This window comes from Akebia trifoliata, chromosome 2 (assembly GCF_017979445.1).
Source record: "Akebia trifoliata isolate Shusen 1 chromosome 2, ASM1797944v1, whole genome shotgun sequence".
NCBI lineage: Eukaryota > Viridiplantae > Streptophyta > Magnoliopsida > Ranunculales > Lardizabalaceae > Akebia > Akebia trifoliata.
In genome coordinates this window covers 12810975-12829139 of record NC_141376.1, presented here as the reverse complement: position 1 = coordinate 12829139, position 18165 = coordinate 12810975, and the positions used below count along the sequence as shown (strand labels likewise).

Here is an 18165-nt window from a genome sequence, read left to right as displayed (position 1 = left end):
ATCCTTATTGAAATACAATCCTAAATCAAGACCCAAAGTTAAAAGATGAAAATAATTTGGGTTTCAGATCTGATCCATCTATTGGCAAACTTACCCATCTTCACCCCAAGCCGGTTCATAAATTTTTGTTCGACCAAGGCTATTATAGTAATTACACATGAAACAAGACACTTGCAATGATTCCAAAATGGGAAAATTACATAATAGTCCATGGTGCTAACTTTTCTTTCGATTTAGTCCTTGACTTGTGAGGGTTATTTAAAATATCCATTTAATTCCTTATTTTCTAATCAGTCTATGAACCCCACTCTAGACATTTCTCACGATTGGAATGTCAAAATTTTTCTAATTATTCAAACTCATCATTTTCATCCAAAAAAATTGAATTTTTGTCATCCCGATCAAGTTTGGGAGACTCCATTCAATGAAAATGATTTGAGAAGAAGAAATCATTTTCAAGGGTGTTTTTTTTTTTTCAAACATTTTAAAGATGTATGTAAAATACTAGGGTTTTCCAATTCTTTTATTTTGTTTTTAGATAAAAATCAATTAAGGAAAATTCTTTTGTTTTGAAAGCATTTGTACAAGTTGTTACGTCAAGTTTTATGTTGATCTTTCCATGTATTTTAATTGAAAAAACTAAAAAAAATAAAAATTGGGTGGGTTTTACAGTGTCAAGATCAACAAATTTTATTTTTGAACGAGGTCAACATTTTTTTAATTGTTATCGACATCACCAATTTTATTTATTATCGAGTTCACTAGTTTTAATATTTTTTATTTCAACAATAATTAAAAAAGATGTCAATCTGGACAACAAACATATTGAACTCAAAAATAAAATTTGTCGACCTCAACATTGTAAAATCCATTCATTTTTTTTTTATCGAGTTTTTTCAATTAAAATAGAAGGAAAGATCGACTTAAAACTTGACATAACGATTTGTGTAGATGATTTTTAACCAAAAGAACCATTCTTGATTAATTTTTATCCAAAAAACGAAATAAAAGAATTAAAAATTCCTAATTGTTTACATACATCCTAAAAATATTTGAAAATAGCTTCTTCTTCCTTCTCAAATTATTTTCATCAAAATGAAGTCTCCAAAACTCGATTGGGAAGTCAAAAATTCAAAAAATTTTGAATGAAAATAGTGAGTTTGAATGGTTAGGGCAATTTCAACATTTTAATCATGAGAAATGTTTAGATTGGGATTCAGGGACTGTTTAGAAAATTGACATTTAGTAAATGGACTATTTAGATAATCTTAAAAAATGAAAGACTAAATAGAAAGAAAAATTAGTGCCAGGGACCATTAAGTAATTTTCAATTCCAAAAATAGATTTTGAACTATTAAATTGTTATAATCCGTGCAAAAAATTTCCGCCCATTGAATTCCCGCTGTTTCCTCTCAAAATCGATACAGACGGACCGTTTCAACTCTCTATCAAAATCGTTCTTCAATCTCTTCTCTGTAAGTTTCCTCTTCAGATCTCAAATAAAATTGCTGAAATTCTTCCGCAAAATTTCAATCGAAGGCCTCTTTTTTTGTTAAATCTGTGAGAATTTTTGGTTCTTCTTCGTGATTTTGATCCTATCTTTTTTTCCTGTCTGACGATCTCTCTGTAAAACCTAATGAAATCGTTTTATTATTGTTGCATTATCTCTGTAATGCTTTTGTTAGATTTCGAATTTCTCTATTAAAAGTTTTCGGATTTCTGTTTGAAGATCTGTGACTGTTATTGTGATGTTTGGTATTTGAGATTGGTCTTTGATGCATCTTTGATTGTTTTTTGCTGCATTTGGTTAGGGTTTGGATGCAATGGTAATTTTCCCCTCCGAGGATCGTTCTTTTCAATCTTGATCCTATCTTTGCAGGTTTATTTAATCAATTTCGTGTTCGAATTATATATTTTTCGAATTTGATTGGTTTAGTTTTTTTAATATAAAATGAAGAGATTGCGAAAATCTGGAAATTTCTATTGGTGGGTACTAAAGTTTAGAGTTTGATGTTACAGCCCACTATGTATCACTTAATTTAAATAACCTTTTTTTTTAAATTATTATTATTCTCATTACCATTCCCAGTTCTTTCATTAGCTTATTAAGATTTCTGTTTGGTTATACTGAGGATCAGTACACTTGTCACAATCCTTTTTCAATAAGATTCGCTGAAGATTTTGGGGAAAATCGGTCTGATTCTTACTAGGTATTTTATTGATATTGCCACAAAACCTTCTAAGATATAGGGTTATATGGAAACTCTTAATTTTGTTTGTTACGCTTCTTATATCTTTTTTTTTTTTTAATTTGTCTAATCTTTTCCATAAAGCAATTAGAAGCCTCATTATGTATTTGATTTAAGATCTATAACCTTCTGCTTAGGTGCAGTACTATTGTATCCATTTACAAGCATAAAATAATTTCTTAAACAGAGACTTGAGTTAGGAAACTATTAAATCTTGAAGGTCTGTGATTTTTTGGTTGTTTTTCTTTATTGTTTCTTTTCAAAATTTTTGTATTTCTTTAATATATAAGCTGTGAATTGTGTACCATTTCTTGAGCTTTCATGTGAATTGTGAACTATATTGCAGGTTCTGAAACATCTCAATTGGTTTCCATAACTAAAAACTAAAGGCTTATTGGAGTTTGGGAGGTCATGTTTATTTAACTCAAACACTCAAGCTTCACTCCTCTGCTGTCAACATGGAAAACAAAGATTTGAGAGAGAAACATGAGGTGAAACCCCCAACTGTTGCAAAGTTGGAGGATGAAATAGTTGATCATCAAAGAGAAGATCATGGGGAGGAACTATCTAGTGAAATGAAATCTCTGAATGTTAATGAGGAAAATCCCGACTTACACAATGAAAAAGGGGAAGAAGGCTCGCATCAAGGAGAAAATCAAGGGGAACTACCGAGTAAAATGAAAACTCTGAATGTTAATGAGGAAAATACCGACTTACACCACAAAAAAAGGGAAGATGGCTCGCATCAAGGAGAAGATCAAGGGGAACTACCGAGTGAAATGAAAACTCTGAACGTTAATGAGGAAAATCCCAACATACACCATGAAAAAGGTGAAGAAGGCGTGCATGATCAGACCATTGGGATTAAACCTGAAAATCAAGAAGAAACGATCCAAAGCACAAAAGAAATTTTTGTTGAAGAGAAGGAAGTGGAGCCTATCTTTGACGGAACGGAGATTCCCGAGGGAGAAAGTATCAGAAATTCATCTTCCCGCTCTTTAGATATTGATCCAGAAGCACAGGGATATTCTTTGCCTGAAAAAGCCGTTGCACTTAAGAACTTTGTTAGAGAGAAGAGTGTAGTTGCGGTCTCGAGTGTTATTCGTCGCCTTTCTGGAAGAAAAGATGGAGATGGACAAAGTCTTCATGATGGTGAAGAGAAGGATGATAAATTGATTAACAGTGTTAAGGATGAAGAGGATTCGACCTCCGGAAGTGAACCAAAAGAAATTTCTCAAAAAATGGTGGAGCGATCTCCGTGGAACCCACTAAACTATATCTCACAAAACAAAGTCGAGAAAGGGGAAGATGTCAGCACCGAAGTTTCTTTTCAGCAAATAGCCATGAAAGGAAGAATTATATTGTATACGAGGCTAGGATGTCAGGACTGCAGAGAGATTAGATTATTTCTGAACTGGAAAAGGCTCAAATATGTGGAAATTAACATTGATGTCTACCCAAGCAGAAAATTGGAACTTGAAAAATTCACGGGTTCTTCAGCTGTTCCCAAGGTGTTCTTCAATGAAATTCCTTTAGGAGGGCTAAGTGAGCTTAAATCCATGGATGAGTCTGGCATGCTTGATGAGAAAATTAATGTCCTAATCACTGAGGAACCATCCCCTGAAGCTCCTTTACCACCATTGTCGGGTGAAGATGATGTGTCGTGCAGTGGGACGGTTGATGAGTTGGCTATCATTGTCAAGAAAATGAGAGAGTCTATTTTGGTTAAGGACAGGTTTTATAAAATGAGATGGTTTAGCAACTGTTTTCTAGGTTCAGAAGCTGTGGATTTCCTATCAGAGGATCAGTATTTGGATAGAGAAGAGGTTAGTTGCACACATGGTTTCAACACTCGGTTTGATGTGTCATCTCTTCCATGGACGAGACCAAGTTGTCTTGGACTAGGCAAATCATTTAACTCGATTTACATTGATCGATTTATATATATTTAAATTAAAATAATTATAATTTTTTTTTAATAAAATAAGATATATTAGAAAATGTTTAGTGATAAAATCATGTTTTATTTATATAATAAATATTTAAATTCTAAAAAAATAATTATTTTAGTCAAAATCTAAAAATTCCCGGTTGACTCGGCCAAGATTTTCAAAATATCGTCCGAGATATCTCGTTTATCTCGAGAGATGATGTGAATGTTGAGACACCGTGTAAATCCGTATCGTTACTGAATGAGATTGAGACAACTTGGCCGTGTCATCTCAGTCTTGGATGAGATTTAAAACCATGGTTGCATATGCATTTTAAGCTTGGGAAATTGAAATTGGCTTTATAGTACATTAATGTCTGCACGACTGAAATAGGCTTTATAGTACATTAATTTCTTATTAATGTTTATAATCCTCTTTTCAGGTCAATAGCTATTGAAGTAGATCTCCTAGGTGGATAACCATCATCCTTTCCTTGCAGAAGTAGTAGGCTTTTTTTATTTTCTTTAGATCATTTTATTAGGGTTTTCTCACAATGAAACCTTGGTACTTTTTTTTAAGATAGGTGATAGTTTGTCCTACTTGATATTTGTTAGTAGTGCTTATTTGATTATATTTTTCTCATAGCTATTTAACTATGATCGTACTTTATTTGTTAATGTTTCTACTACATTTTACTTGCAAAGAGATGGAACATATGTTTCTGTAGTGTCTTAAAATTTGGTCTTCATTTGTATGCCACTTGACTGAGATGTTCATTTCTGAATTGTTCACTAACATTTATTTAGGGGTGGCAAGAGGCATCCCTTTCATTTAAGATATACCCATTAGAGCTATATATGCTTACCCCATGAGCAATCAATTCCATGTTATTCAAATACTTAATCCTGTTCTGGCTGCTTCCATTCCTTTTATAAAAAAAAATAAAAAAAAATAAAAAAATAAAAAATTAACATATATGCTTGGTTTGCCTCATTGTATTTGCTTAATTGTATCTATGTTCGGTTTTGTTTCTTTTTTACCTTCTTATCACAATGCAGGCTATTGAGTTTGGACGAAAGCTTCTAAGCAAATACTTCTTCAGGCATGTTCTCGAGTAAGTCACTTGAGAGAATGTCTTGTCTCAGAGGATATGTAGTTTCTCTCATGGTTTTGATTGTTCTTCTTCTTGATTTCTCACTTCTGATTGCCAATTATTGTTTGTTCTGTATGCTATCTGCTGCTGCTCTAGTGAGAATATTTTCAATGATGGTAACTACTTGTACCGATTCCTGGATCAAGACCCCATCATGGTGTCATCTCAGTGCTATAACATCCCAAGGGGCATAATTGATGTGAAACCGAAGCCCATTATAGAGATCTCATCGAGGTTGAGATTTCTATCCTTCGCAATCTTTGAAGCTTACACATCTGAAGATGGCAGGCATGTTGATTACAGAAGTATCCACGGAAGTGAGGAGTTTGCGAGGTTGGTTACACTCTAAGCACTGTACAAATAACATAATGGTGGTATCTTGATATATTTGGTTTTTCTCATTTTTCTTTGGAGTTCATTTTTACTGTTTCTGTACAGGTATTTGAGGGTGGTTGAGGAGCTTCAGAGGGTGGAGTTGCAGGATCTGTCAAGGGAGGAGAAACTTGCTTTCTTCATAAATCTCTATAATATGATGGCTATCCATGCGATATTGGTTTGTGGTTATCCTGTTGGACCACTAGAGCGGAAGAAGATGCTTGGGGACTTCAAGTATGTTATCGGAGGGTGTACCTACTCACTTTCTGCTATTCACAATGGTGTTTTACGGGGCAATCAACGACCCCCCTATAATCTCATGAAGCCCTTCGGCGTACGGGACCAGCGTTCCAAGGTGAGCTATGCACACGTTTTTTTGTTAAATGGACACCTGCTTTTGAATTACCTTAAATTCTTTAGATCGTGGACCAGTTCAGCGAATTGAGTGTTCAAATATAGTTGTCTCTCTTTTGTTCTCATAAATGTGTAGCAATCACATATCCCATATTTCCCTGAAGCCGATCTATCACATATAGAACTGTTTTCGTGACATTGTACCTTGCTTTTTTATGGATATGTTCAAAAAGGTCTTCTTTTCGATTTGATTTTATGCTATGCCCCACTTAAGAGGCCACCCCTACTAATTGAATGGTTCAGTCTGATTGGGGAAAGCTTTTAATCTCTTAACTATTTTATGGTTCATTATATCAATTGATTTTATGTAAAAAGGGGACAGATCATATCAATAAAACAAGAAAATGTACAAAGGACAACAGTTTTAGGATTGTTATTGTGTCTAACACTACCAACACAAAGAAACATGGCACACACATCCTAACACATAAGATTTTTATTTTGCTAGGCAAGCAGGGGTTAGTGCCGACAGAAGCGAAGATGGGTTCAATGGGTTTTGAATTGAATTTACCAACTTACCAATTGATATCATGGGATCAATATTCCACACGTCTTACCAACTTAGCTAAGTTGGCACTTCATCATCCTAACACATACGATAATGTTTCCTTTTCTATTACAATTTTTATTTAAAAAGAAAAAGTTCTTTTGAAACCTACTTATTAATTTGTAATGTATGGAAATGTTTTCCCTTGCTTTTCATATATATCTTTCCTCATCATTATTCTAGAAAATATTCTGAGTTAAATATAGCTAAAATGATATTATAAGACCAGTGTAATTAAGGGCGAAAGGCGCAAGGCGAGGCGCACGCCTGAGTAAAGTAAGGCATAATAAAATTATAAAAATTAAAAAATTAAATAGTAAAAGGTGGGTTCTAGATATTTTACAATTATAACATGTATAAATGTGAGTTTTTACAAACAAGTTAAAGTATTCAACTCTTCAGAAAGAGGAACGGTCAATAGTAAAGGAAAAAAGTAGAGAGAAATAAGAAAAATAAACAAAATGGAAGAAAAAGTAGAAATAAAAGTAAAAGTAGGCCAACAACAAGTGTTGTTGCTGCTACGGCTATGGCTATCAATTGGTGGGTTTTGGCCTGGCTGAGCACTAACCAGACCCTAAAAAGGCGGGCTCAACCTTAGACTGGCCTGATACCCTTATCGGGCTTAAATCAACTAAGTGCTAACGGGCTTGGGCTGAGTAAAAATTACCAAATGTAAAATTCAATATTTTTAATCGCAAAAAATTGAACTTTCCAAATAAATTTTATTTTGAATGTAAAAAGTATACAAATATGAAATTAGTGTCTTAATTAAATAAATTAATTCATTTTAAGTGAGGCGCACGCCTAGTGCACCTTGACTGAGACGTAGTCAAGGCACGCGCCTTGGTGCGTCTCACATGTGTTAAGGAGCTTTCGATCCGGCCCGCTTTGAGGAGCGCCTGAGGCGTACTAAGGCGCTCGCCTTGATTACACTGTATAATAGATGTCTATGGACATGTCAACATTTCAAAGTCATTGTATCACACATCCCAATACTCATATTTGACACCAACACGTGTTTTTGTGTCGTTAGTTGGGATTTTAATTTTTGATAACTTAATGTATAGGATAAAATAAATTTCATTGAGTTATTTCCAGATAATTGTAATAGTAGGGTTTGAGTGTGAGTGATTAATGTTCGTGCAAAACTTTAAAAAGGTGGGATTCAGGAGTACTAGTATGGATTTCCCTCTTTAGATCACATTGCTTGTCTGGCTTATCACTGTTTCACTATTTCTGAAACAGATAGCTCTTGCATACCCAGAACCTCTGGTTCACTTTGCCCTGGTCTGCGGTAATAGATCCGGACCTGCACTTCGCTGCTACTCACCAGGCAACATTGACAAGGAACTGACGGAGGCGGCTCGTGATTTCCTGAGGAATGGAGGGGTAATTGTTGATCTGGAGGCCAAGGTGGCATCTGTCAATAAAATACTCAGATGGTAAGTTGTAGAAGAGAGATAAAGGCCCCCATTTGTACAATCTGGGAGAAATCATGCCAGCAATTAAGAGAAATAGAGACATGGACCCATTTTTGTAGTTGGCACCATTTTTTAATATGAGTCAACTCAAATTTGGGACCATGTATTTCCATGGACCCATTCCTGCCATAAATGAGGTTACAGCAGGACCAAATCCTGAATAAGGATTTTGTTGAGGATGATTTTACAACCACAAAAGGCCTTAAAACAGCACCCCGAGCAAATTTAGGTGGGGACCTTTCCATTTGCTAGTAATGTTTTTCTAGCATTTCAACTTGATTTGTTCAAGTACATGCCTTCCCAAACCTTGCATGATCACTAAGGACCATAGTCACAAAATCTCCATTTTTTTTATAAAAAGTCCTGTTTAAAACATGTTTTGAACTCCAACTATTTGAACAATTAAAAAAAAAAAAAAAAAAAAAAAAAAAAAACCTCTTTAAAAAAAAATGTGTTCGTGTATTTTAAGCAAGTTTTTCTAAATAATAAAGTTTTTTTTTTTTTTTTTTGTAGGCCTACGATATACTTCTATATCTTATGGTTGCTTGTGATCTGATTCATAAATGTTGTTTAATATGGGATTTGACGATAATGCGTTGTTGATATAATTTTTTAAATCTTTCAGTAATGTCTTATTCTGCTCAAAAGATTCGTTGATGGTTAAACTTTTTTAGCATTAAAGAACATATAATTATGTGTGGAGGAAACATGTTATCATGCATAGATATTCAATAGTATATTTTTTTTCTCAAAAATATATTGGCGACTTAGAATAAATGTCCAATGTATTATATATATATATTACATTTTTTTTTAATATTTATCGTTTATTCCCATTTTATTCTCGTTTCTTTCCCCTTTTTTCTGAAGTTTTCCCTTGCCGTTTTAAACCCGTACCTAGCATGGTGACGATGCGAAGGACCTTTGCTGTACATACAGAGTGGTCTCTGGAGTACAATTTTGGTTTCTCTCGGCTGCCAGTCATGAACACTGTCAAATTAATCCGAATATTAGTAAATCAGTTTGTCTCACTTGATGATCATTTAATTAAGCTTGTGATTTTGATATGTCTGACACTCTTTTATACTTGCAGGTACAGCGTAGATTTTGGCAAGAACGAGGTAGAGGTACTGAAGCATGCTGCAAACTACCTAGAGCCAGAGAAGTCGGAGGAGTTGTTGGAGTTGCTTGCAAACACTCAGTTGAAGGTGATGTATCTGCCTTACGACTGGGGCTTGAACTGTTAGCAACTCCATTACTTGTTTACCATACAAGGTTGCTTAAGAGAAACTACTCTCAACTTACTGCTTCCTTTATAGAAAATGTCTAATTAAAATTTTTATAACTATTGTGATTCGTTGTGTTTTAATAGTGGGTGCATGCATGTTGTCCAAAATGAAGCAACGGCAGTCATAAACTTATATCAGCCATTATTTACTTTTCATTTTATAATTATTTCACAGTAATAATCATTTTTTTCAAACACTGGGGAAATAGGTGAGGTGCTTGACTGGTTAGAGCCTCCAAGTTTCGATCCCCTGCATCTTTTTGGAATCTAGCACTGTGTTTGGATAGAGTTTCTTGACGACTTCTGCTTCTGTGGGTAGCTAACAAACATTTGGATAGGTTTTTGCTCTTGCACGGAGAGGTTTTTGCTCCTTATTGAGAAGTTCCAAAAACTTGCTCTTGCACGGAGAGGCGTATCCACACAGAGCCCAGGTATCCGGGCTTCTTAGAGCACCCTCCCATGGTATCGACCACCCTTTTTCTACAATCTCTTTTGAAAGAATCTGTTATTTAATATAATAGGTGTGCCCCAAGCTTAGTTAAAAGAATGATGAAACCTTCGTCCAGGGCCTAATTGTAGTGAGTCCTCTTATCATCGGGACACATGCAGACCCCTTCCCCCACACCACACGCAGCAGGGGAATTAATCCTCTACATCAATGATATAAAATTTTACTATTTTATATTTGAAAAAATATATATTTTATATTTAAATAATTGGAAGGTTTTACAATAAATGATTATTTTGTATTTATTGCAAGATATAATTGAATACTATTTTTTCAATAATTTTTATGCAAAACATTAAATACGAAAAGAATTATTTATGAATCAAATCAAATAAAAAAGTTGCTTATAATATAATATTATTTTATATTCAAATTTATTTCTAAATGCTATAATCATGTTTAATGATAAAGCAGCAATAACGAAATAGATGAGAAGGAAAATTTTATTTTGATTAATAGGTATTTTCTTTAAAAAAAATTAATAGATAAATCAAATGTACCTCTGCGAAAAGGTGTAAGACTCCCATTGGGTGCCTCTTGGTCTGAGGTGCCAGTGTCCAAAATATATATATATATATATATATATATCAAGATTAAGGGACATGAAAAAACATATGTAAAAACAATGTAACATTAATAAAATTTCAAAATATGGGTTAGAAGTTTCGGATTGGACTGATTTTTTTTTTTTTATTCTTCGGATAATCTTCCCAAAATATGGTCACTATGATGAGAAGATCATCTGAAAAAACAACAAATAAAAAAAATAAAAAAAAATCAGTCCAATCTGAAACTTCTAACCCCATTAAAAGTGATTTAAAATGTGGACCGTCGATTTTTTGCCAATAATTTGTAAATCACTTTTGATGGGTTTAGAAGTTTCAGATTGAGCTGATTTTTTGTGAGGATGATCTTCTCATCATAGTGACCATCCTCGCAAAAAACCAGCTCAATCCAAAACCTAAGTCCCATGAATCGTCCCCATATATATATATATATATATATATATGTTTCTTGTGTTTCACAGCATTTTTAATGAGCCTCACTCTGAAGCATGCCTTGAGACATAAGCCACACCTGTCTTTAAAAGCATTATAAAGTTTAAAAGGTAAATATAATTATTGTAATGTTAAGAGTCAATTGTGCTTCATTTTCTTTTCAACTTTTGCAGACCTTTGTGATAATAATTCGTTTTTAGAAAAATGCAAAAGCGACTTCGTACGACACTGCATTCAACATTGCACTGATGTGTAGGTGTGCATAGAACCATAGATATTTTTCCTTGAGATACAAGTGACAAGCATCTATGTTTCTGTTACATGCGCATGAAAGAATGAAGAATCTCAGCATAAGAGAATCCCACCCAAGCAAAGGCACTGGAGGTGCTTGTCTGAAAGTAGGAAAGTTTCTCTCTCTCAAGTCATGTAGGGTTATTTTGAATAAATCTTCATCTAATTGTTCTTTATTTATTTTTATTTTTTTTTATTTTATGGGTTATTAGTAGTGTCGAAATCACTATTTTGAGTCGAATGTATCTAACACCTAAGGGAGAGAATCAAGGAAGCCCAAGCTCGAATGAAACAGGTGTACGACTCCAGACACAAGGAGAAGGAATTTCCGGTTGGTGATTGGATATATCTTAGATTACAACCCTATAGACAAATGTATATTTCTATGCAGCGGAATCTTAGGGCATGTGTGGATACATGAGCCAGAAGTATTTAGAACATAAGTACTTTCATAAGTATTTTTTGAATACTGTCTAGAGTAGGTGGATAACTGTTGTGCGTTTGGATGCAGGTTCTAAAAAATACTGTTAGAAGTACTTTTGATAGAGTTTTGTGTTTGGAAATTATTTTGGATTTTGTTAAAATGATCAAAATGCCCTTATAAGTATCAGTTACTATTTTTAACATTATAAATCAACAAATTATTCTTCAAAAGAAATAAAAGTTATTGTTTTTATCCATAAAAACTAATATAAACACCTAACAATTATAAACAAATAGAAGATATTGTGAGTAAATATATACAACCATTAAAAATATAAAGAAGCTTTCACCATATCAATGGATAGAAAATTTGTGTGTAATTGTTCACATCAATTTTGCAATAAGAAAATTTCAACCATAGTTGGAATGCTCATGGATAAATCATTGAGTGAGCAATTGGGAGAGGTAGAAATCCAAATTCAAATGCTACACTAAAAGGCTACCACCACATCAATGGATAATAATAAAATATTATTTAATTGCATTTTTGAGGATATGCTTGTAACTTTCAAAATTTATGAGGGGCATATTTGTCCCAAATGATATACCAAAAAGCTACCACCACATCAATGGATAGTAATATAGTATTATTGCAATTGCATTTTTTAGGGTATGCTTGTAATTTTTAAAATTTATGAGGGGTATACTTGTCCCAAATGTTATACCAAAAGGCTAACACCATATCAATGGATAGTAATATAATATTATTCCAATTGTTTTTTTAAGGGTAGATTTGTAATTTTCAAAATTTATGAAGGGCAAACTTGTCCCAATCCTATCATTTTGATAATGTTTTGTGGCTCCGCGCAAGAGTAGTTTAGAGAAGTAGCATCATCAGTACTCCATGAAAAAGCACTAAAATGACTCTACAGTAAAGTAGTTCTTTCCAGGAGTCATTTATCCAAACACCTTTAAAATGCTTCTAACTCCCCGTAAAAATCAGAAGTACTTAGAAAAGTCAATCCACACGGCCCTTAAGCTCTCTCCTAAATTCTATGGTCCATTTGAGATTATTCAAAGAATTGGAACTATAGCTTACTAGTTGGATTTGCCTAGAGAAGCTCGAATCCTTCCAATCTTTCATATTTCTCTATTAAAGCAAAAGGTGGGGTCCAACATCAACGTCCAAACTCAATTGCCTCCTATAATCGAAAAAGATGACATTATGATTCCACATCCTCAAGCTGTTTTGGATTGTCAAATGTGAAAGGGGAGGTGGGAGATTCTAAGTCATTGGCAAGGTAAGGATCAAGGTAGCTTGACTGTACCAAGTTTCATGCATACCACGACATCAACATATTGTCAAAGCATTACTCTTCGTTTTATTATTGTATTAGCTGGGTATAGAGTTATACTTGTAGCATGTCACAGTGATAGATGAGGTATTATGAAGCTACACAAGCACCTTGAATGCGCCATGCTAATTAACCAAAGCTATAACACTCCCCCCTTAGGATGCCCATAGTGTCTCATGCCAGCAAAAGCAAGAAGGATCCAAGATGCTACGTAAGTGAACACTAATGGCACTTTGTTGAAGCATATAATGTAACAACTAATCTTTTTTTTTAGAAGTTAGCATGCCTAGGCAGCATGTCATATGTGAGGGCATATTTTGACACAAAAATAGGACATCAGAGCCTTTCTTGATGGCCTATTATCCAGTAATATACATTATTGTTACATATGAAGGAATGTAACAGTTACAATAAGAGATTAAAAAGAATGAAAATCAATTGAAATGGTTGGGATGGGCACAATACAACAAATACTATTGAAGGTCTAACAAGAAGCACTTAGTTGCAAGTTGAATACTTAAATCACCTGCCTTCGTAGAATAAATAGCTCCGAATAGAGTTGATGGAGAAAAAAAGATCCGTGCCATCTACCATGGTATTATGGATTACGAATAAATAATAATTTACACCAATTCAGCCAACGTACCTTCATCTCTGTATTTAGGCTCGGAATGACAACTAGGTGAAACCCTAACCTCATGGAATTGAGGCCCAAACTGAACCTCTTTCCCCCAACCACCAAGGGCATGAGAGGTGATCTTTATAGAAGACAATACATTCGTAACGACGCTTTTGCTGCCGGTTCATTTTTTTCATTGGGCTTGGAATTGAATCTGCGCCCTTAATCTATGATTGGACCCATCAAGCTGTGATTCACACATACACAGTTTGAATTTCAGGGGAATTTTCATTTCATTCCTACCAATAATCCCCACAAGAACACGACCCCTCCTTAAAATGGTGAAAGCGGGTAGCATCCCTCACCACAATTTCTCTCCCTACAATCTTTGAGATAAACTTAATGGCAGAGTGACAATCATTACAGACTCTAAGGTTCTTCATGATCCTCAATGTCGTTTTCTCCGGAGTACTAATCAACCCAAACGCTATCGTAAGCTTCTCACTATGGTGACTCAGTATCTGCTCCTTCAACTCTTGGTCAAGATCATGCAACACCGCATCAGTATCCGGAACAAAACCCATTTTCTTAATCTCCTTCCAAAGCTTTCCTATCATCTTGTAGATTGCATCTCTTTGTGGATGCATCCCATCTTCAACTCCAAAAACATGAGTTTTGTTCTTGATTTGGATCCAACTAAATCCTTGATCTTTCTTCACTCCTCTATCCTTCATCAATTTCCTTGTTTTCGCAGCATCATCCCATCTCCCACATTTAGAATACACATTAGCGAGGGCCGAATATGCCCCACTGTTCTCCGGCTCGATATTTAGCAATCTCTCTGCCGCAACTTTGGCCAACTCAGCATTTTTATGAACCGTACAAGATGCTAAAAGTGCACCCCAAGCTATAACATCGGGCTCAATTGGCATCTTTTCGGTGAACTCTTGTGCTTTTTGGAGCAATCCAGCTCGCCCGAACAGATCGATCATGCACGCATAATGACTAGGGGTGGGTTCAATTCTATGTACGTTTTGCATTAAATCAAAATATTTCTGGCCTTGTCCTACCAATCCTACATGGGTACACGCAGAGATCACGCCAACATAAGTTATATGGTCGGGTTTGACTCCAAGGGTTAGCATCTTTTCGAAAAGTTCGATAGCTTCTATTCCAAGACCATGTTGAGCTAAAGATACGATCATGGAAGTCCAAGAGACCGTATCCCGTTTCCAATGAATCTGATTGAACACGTGTCTTGCACCTTCAATACTCCCGGCCTTAGCATACATGGTAATAAGGGCATTGCTTACGGAAACTGATAACTCTTCTCCTAATCTCATCACATTAGCGTGAATTTGCTTACCGTGAACCAACGAAGCTAAGCTTGCACAAACACTTAACATGGCAGCCAAAGTGTAGTTGTTTGGCTTAGGACCTTCATTCAACATTAATCTAAAGAGCTCCATTGCATTGTTGTTGAAGCCGTTCTGCACGTAGCCTACAATCATGGCTGTCCATGCAACCACATCCCGGTCTTTAAGTGAGTCAAAGATATCTCTTGCAGGGTTTATGTCCCCACTCTTGAGATACCCATCAAGTAGAGACGTAAAGGATATCACATTGAGATTGGTGGTCTCGCTTTGTTGAACAATCTTTCGAGCAATTTTGATCCCCCCAGACTTGGAGTACACTGAGATCAAAGCATTTCCAACCGGACCATGAGTATCAAGTCCAATTACAATGATGTGAGCGTGAATTTGCTTCCCGGGTTTCAACATCTCGAGATTCGCACAAGCTGATAGAACACTAGCTAAGGTGAAATGATCGGGTTTTACAGAGGACTCTTTCAGCATTTTCGAGAAAAAAATCAATGCCATGTGATCAGACCCACATTGATTGTAGCCAGCAATTATCGAGTTCCAAGAAACAACATCTCGTTCGTGCATTTGTTCAAAGTGGGCCAAAGCAAGATCAAACTGGCTAGACCGTGTATATAACGAAATCATTGCATTCCAACTTGATGTGCTCCGTATTCTCATTCTATCAAAAACAACTTTCGCCATCTTTGGATCCCCGGATTTTCCATACATGTTGAGTAGGGAATTAGCTACCGGAACGTAACTACTCAAACCAAGTTTAACAACAAAGGAGTGAACTTTCTTCCCCAAATCCAAAGCTTCCAAAGCAGCACACGAGGCAAGAATATTAGTAAATGTGAATTGGGTTGGTGGAACTCTAAAAGTAATCATCTCTAGAAACATAGAGATTGCATTTTCAAACCGATCCATTTGATTATAACCCATGATCATCGCAGTCCACGAAACCGAATCCCGATCGGGCATTTCCTTAAAAACACAATGGGCTATATCGAGCCTTCCATGTTTTGCATAAGCAGATAGGATAGTGTTCCAAGAGAAGGTGTTCTTAAGAGGTATTTCATCAAATAATTGGTGTGCATCAGAAATTAATCCAGTTTTTGCATAAAAATTGATGAGATTGTTCATCAAGAACACGCCGAAGTGAAGCCCATCTTTGATCACTCGTGCATGAATCGATTTTCCAACAATTGGGTATTTGGTCTTTAGGCTTGTTTGGAGGAGAGATGCATAGAAATCCATAAGAGAGTTGGTGGGACTGATGGCTCCATTAGAGAGATTTCTATGACAAGAAAGTTGAAGAAGAAAACCCATTAAGGGGTTTGGTTTAAAAGATTTTCTCTCATTTTGGCATATTGACAAAGGCAAAGAGTGTTGATTACTGAGTGAGAGTTTAAACAACAAATTAGCGGGAAGGGGAAGACAGCACGTTTTTAAAACTTGGTATTCCGTTTCGTCTCGCTAACCGAGTTGAGTCGCCCGACTCATCTCGTCTCGCACAAGATAAATTGTACAACTCGGTCATTTTTTTTTTCTTTATGTATATTTATATTTATATTTAAATAAATGAACTCTATTACCACGACAACTTTTGCTAACGCCACCCAAAATGTGTCTGATTCTTGGTGATTTACATATGAATTGAGGTGGCATTAGCACAAATTGGTGTAGCAAAAAGTATACTTTGGAAATTGGAATCTAAGGGTATTTTGGTAAAAAAAAAATTCTTAAGAGCATTTTCAATACAAAATCCAATTTTCAAAGTGTATTTATTGTACTTTAACGTGTGCCCTTAAGGTTCATATTAATAAAATTCTATAAATATTAAAAGCATTTCAATCTTTGAATTTAAATATCTTATTTGTAATAAATATTTTGACAATCCATATATTTATTATTTAAACAAATATTTATTATGTAAAAGATCAACATATACTTATCTTTTTTCACTAAAAAATACAGTGAAAATAGTATTATCGGAAAGTGACTATGGTAGAAAAGGTTAACATCTTTGTGAGGTCTTGGACATTAATAGTCCCTATATTTAAATCATTAAAAAATAATTATTTCAAAAATATAAAACTTCAATGGAATCAACCAAGTTTTATTGACTTGATAGAGATTTTCAATATGAGATCTTAAATGACTCAACGTGAAGAACGACTCACATTGAAAATCTTGCTCAGTCATGAACTATATCGAGATAAATCAAGTGAGCCATCTTAGTTTCAAATGGTTTTTAAAACCATTGAAGGAGACTCATCGAGCCTTTAAGTTATGATAAGATAATATTAACCATTGGATCAAAGGACCATGATTAAGTAATTGACCTATGTTAAGGTGTTTGGTGACATTTGGATAAAGTTACCCAAATCGGTTAATATTTTCAAACATTATAATTATAACATGCTTACATACTTGAATTATATAGAATCGAACTAGAAAATGAATTTTCTTTTCTTCCAGGTTGGTTTATTCAAGAGGACATGGTTCAAACAATAAGGCCAAGGAAGCTTGTATTCTCCTTGAAAAAATTTATATATCTTGTACTACTGGGACTGGGATAGCTATTACAATTCCAATCTCCTTAGCCTTCCATCTGGCACTAATGTAGTTGTACTATTTTTATATCTAAAATTCAGGAATCAAGGTTGATTTTATATCTTAACTTTTTAAGTCTTCTTTGACAAATTCATGAAACCCTAATTAAGACCTAAGTTTTACAATTTTGGGTTACACAGGAAAATAGAAGTAGTTCTATTTTAAAAGAGTCATGATGGAGTGACCTCACGCTAGAACCTCATATCGCACTTCTTGACGTGAAAGTGGATAGGAACCATATATGATTTTCACTCGTATCTTGATGGGAAAGCATATATGGTTTTCATATACTTTCACATCAAGAAGTGTGATATGAGGTTCTAACCTGAGGTCACTTCAACATTATTCATTTTAAAACATAATAAAATAGAAATAATCATCATTTTTTTACAATTAGTTCCTTCAAGTAATTGTTGTTTTACTGAAAATGAAAAAAGAAAAGGGTGATTTACGATACCCTTCACAATTTGGTGAATGATGCTACTTCCCCATACTCATAGGGGGTGTTAAAGGGTACTCATTTAATTGGAATTGGAACTAAAAACTCTGATTT

At 34.7% G+C, this 18165-nt stretch overlaps 2 protein-coding genes across 3 annotated transcripts; one reads left to right on the top strand and one right to left on the bottom strand.

Annotated features, from left to right (window-relative positions):
* Positions 1-1346: 1346 nt before the first annotated feature.
* On the top strand, positions 1347-9629 carry LOC147409633 (electron carrier/ protein disulfide oxidoreductase). 2 transcript variants are annotated; one of them, XM_086430972.1, is made up of 7 exons: positions 1347-1475; positions 2596-4075; positions 5239-5294; positions 5430-5666; positions 5772-6063; positions 7915-8111; positions 9244-9629. In XM_086430972.1, exons 2-7 carry the CDS (start codon positions 2708-2710, stop codon positions 9395-9397), a joined length of 2304 nt encoding a protein of 767 aa, XP_086287098.1. In that variant the 5' UTR covers positions 1347-1475; positions 2596-2707; the 3' UTR covers positions 9398-9629. The 2 variants fall into 2 exon arrangements, with proteins under 2 accessions (XP_086287098.1, XP_086287102.1); XM_086430976.1 differs by having other exon boundaries at positions 1457-1560.
* A 3386-nt stretch (positions 9630-13015) lies between these two features.
* On the bottom strand, positions 13016-16515 carry LOC147409632 (pentatricopeptide repeat-containing protein At2g22070-like). Its single transcript, XM_086430970.1, has one exon. It carries the CDS (start codon positions 16323-16325, stop codon positions 13932-13934), a length of 2394 nt encoding a protein of 797 aa, XP_086287096.1. The 5' UTR covers positions 16326-16515; the 3' UTR covers positions 13016-13931.
* Between the last annotated feature and the right edge of the window lie 1650 nt (positions 16516-18165).

Bases quoted from the DNA above. Each gene is read 5' to 3' on its own strand.
- LOC147409633 (XM_086430972.1), top strand. From the start codon at position 2,708: ATGGAAAACAAAGATTTGAGAGAGAAACATGAGGTGAAACCCCCAACT. The intron at 4,076-5,238 runs GTTAGTTGCACA...ATCACAATGCAG, and splicing joins AGTATTTGGATAGAGAAGAG to GCTATTGAGTTTGGACGAAA. The intron at 8,112-9,243 runs GTAAGTTGTAGA...TTATACTTGCAG, and splicing joins GTCAATAAAATACTCAGATG to GTACAGCGTAGATTTTGGCA.
- LOC147409632 (XM_086430970.1), bottom strand. From the start codon at position 16,325: ATGGGTTTTCTTCTTCAACTTTCTTGTCATAGAAATCTCTCTAATGGA.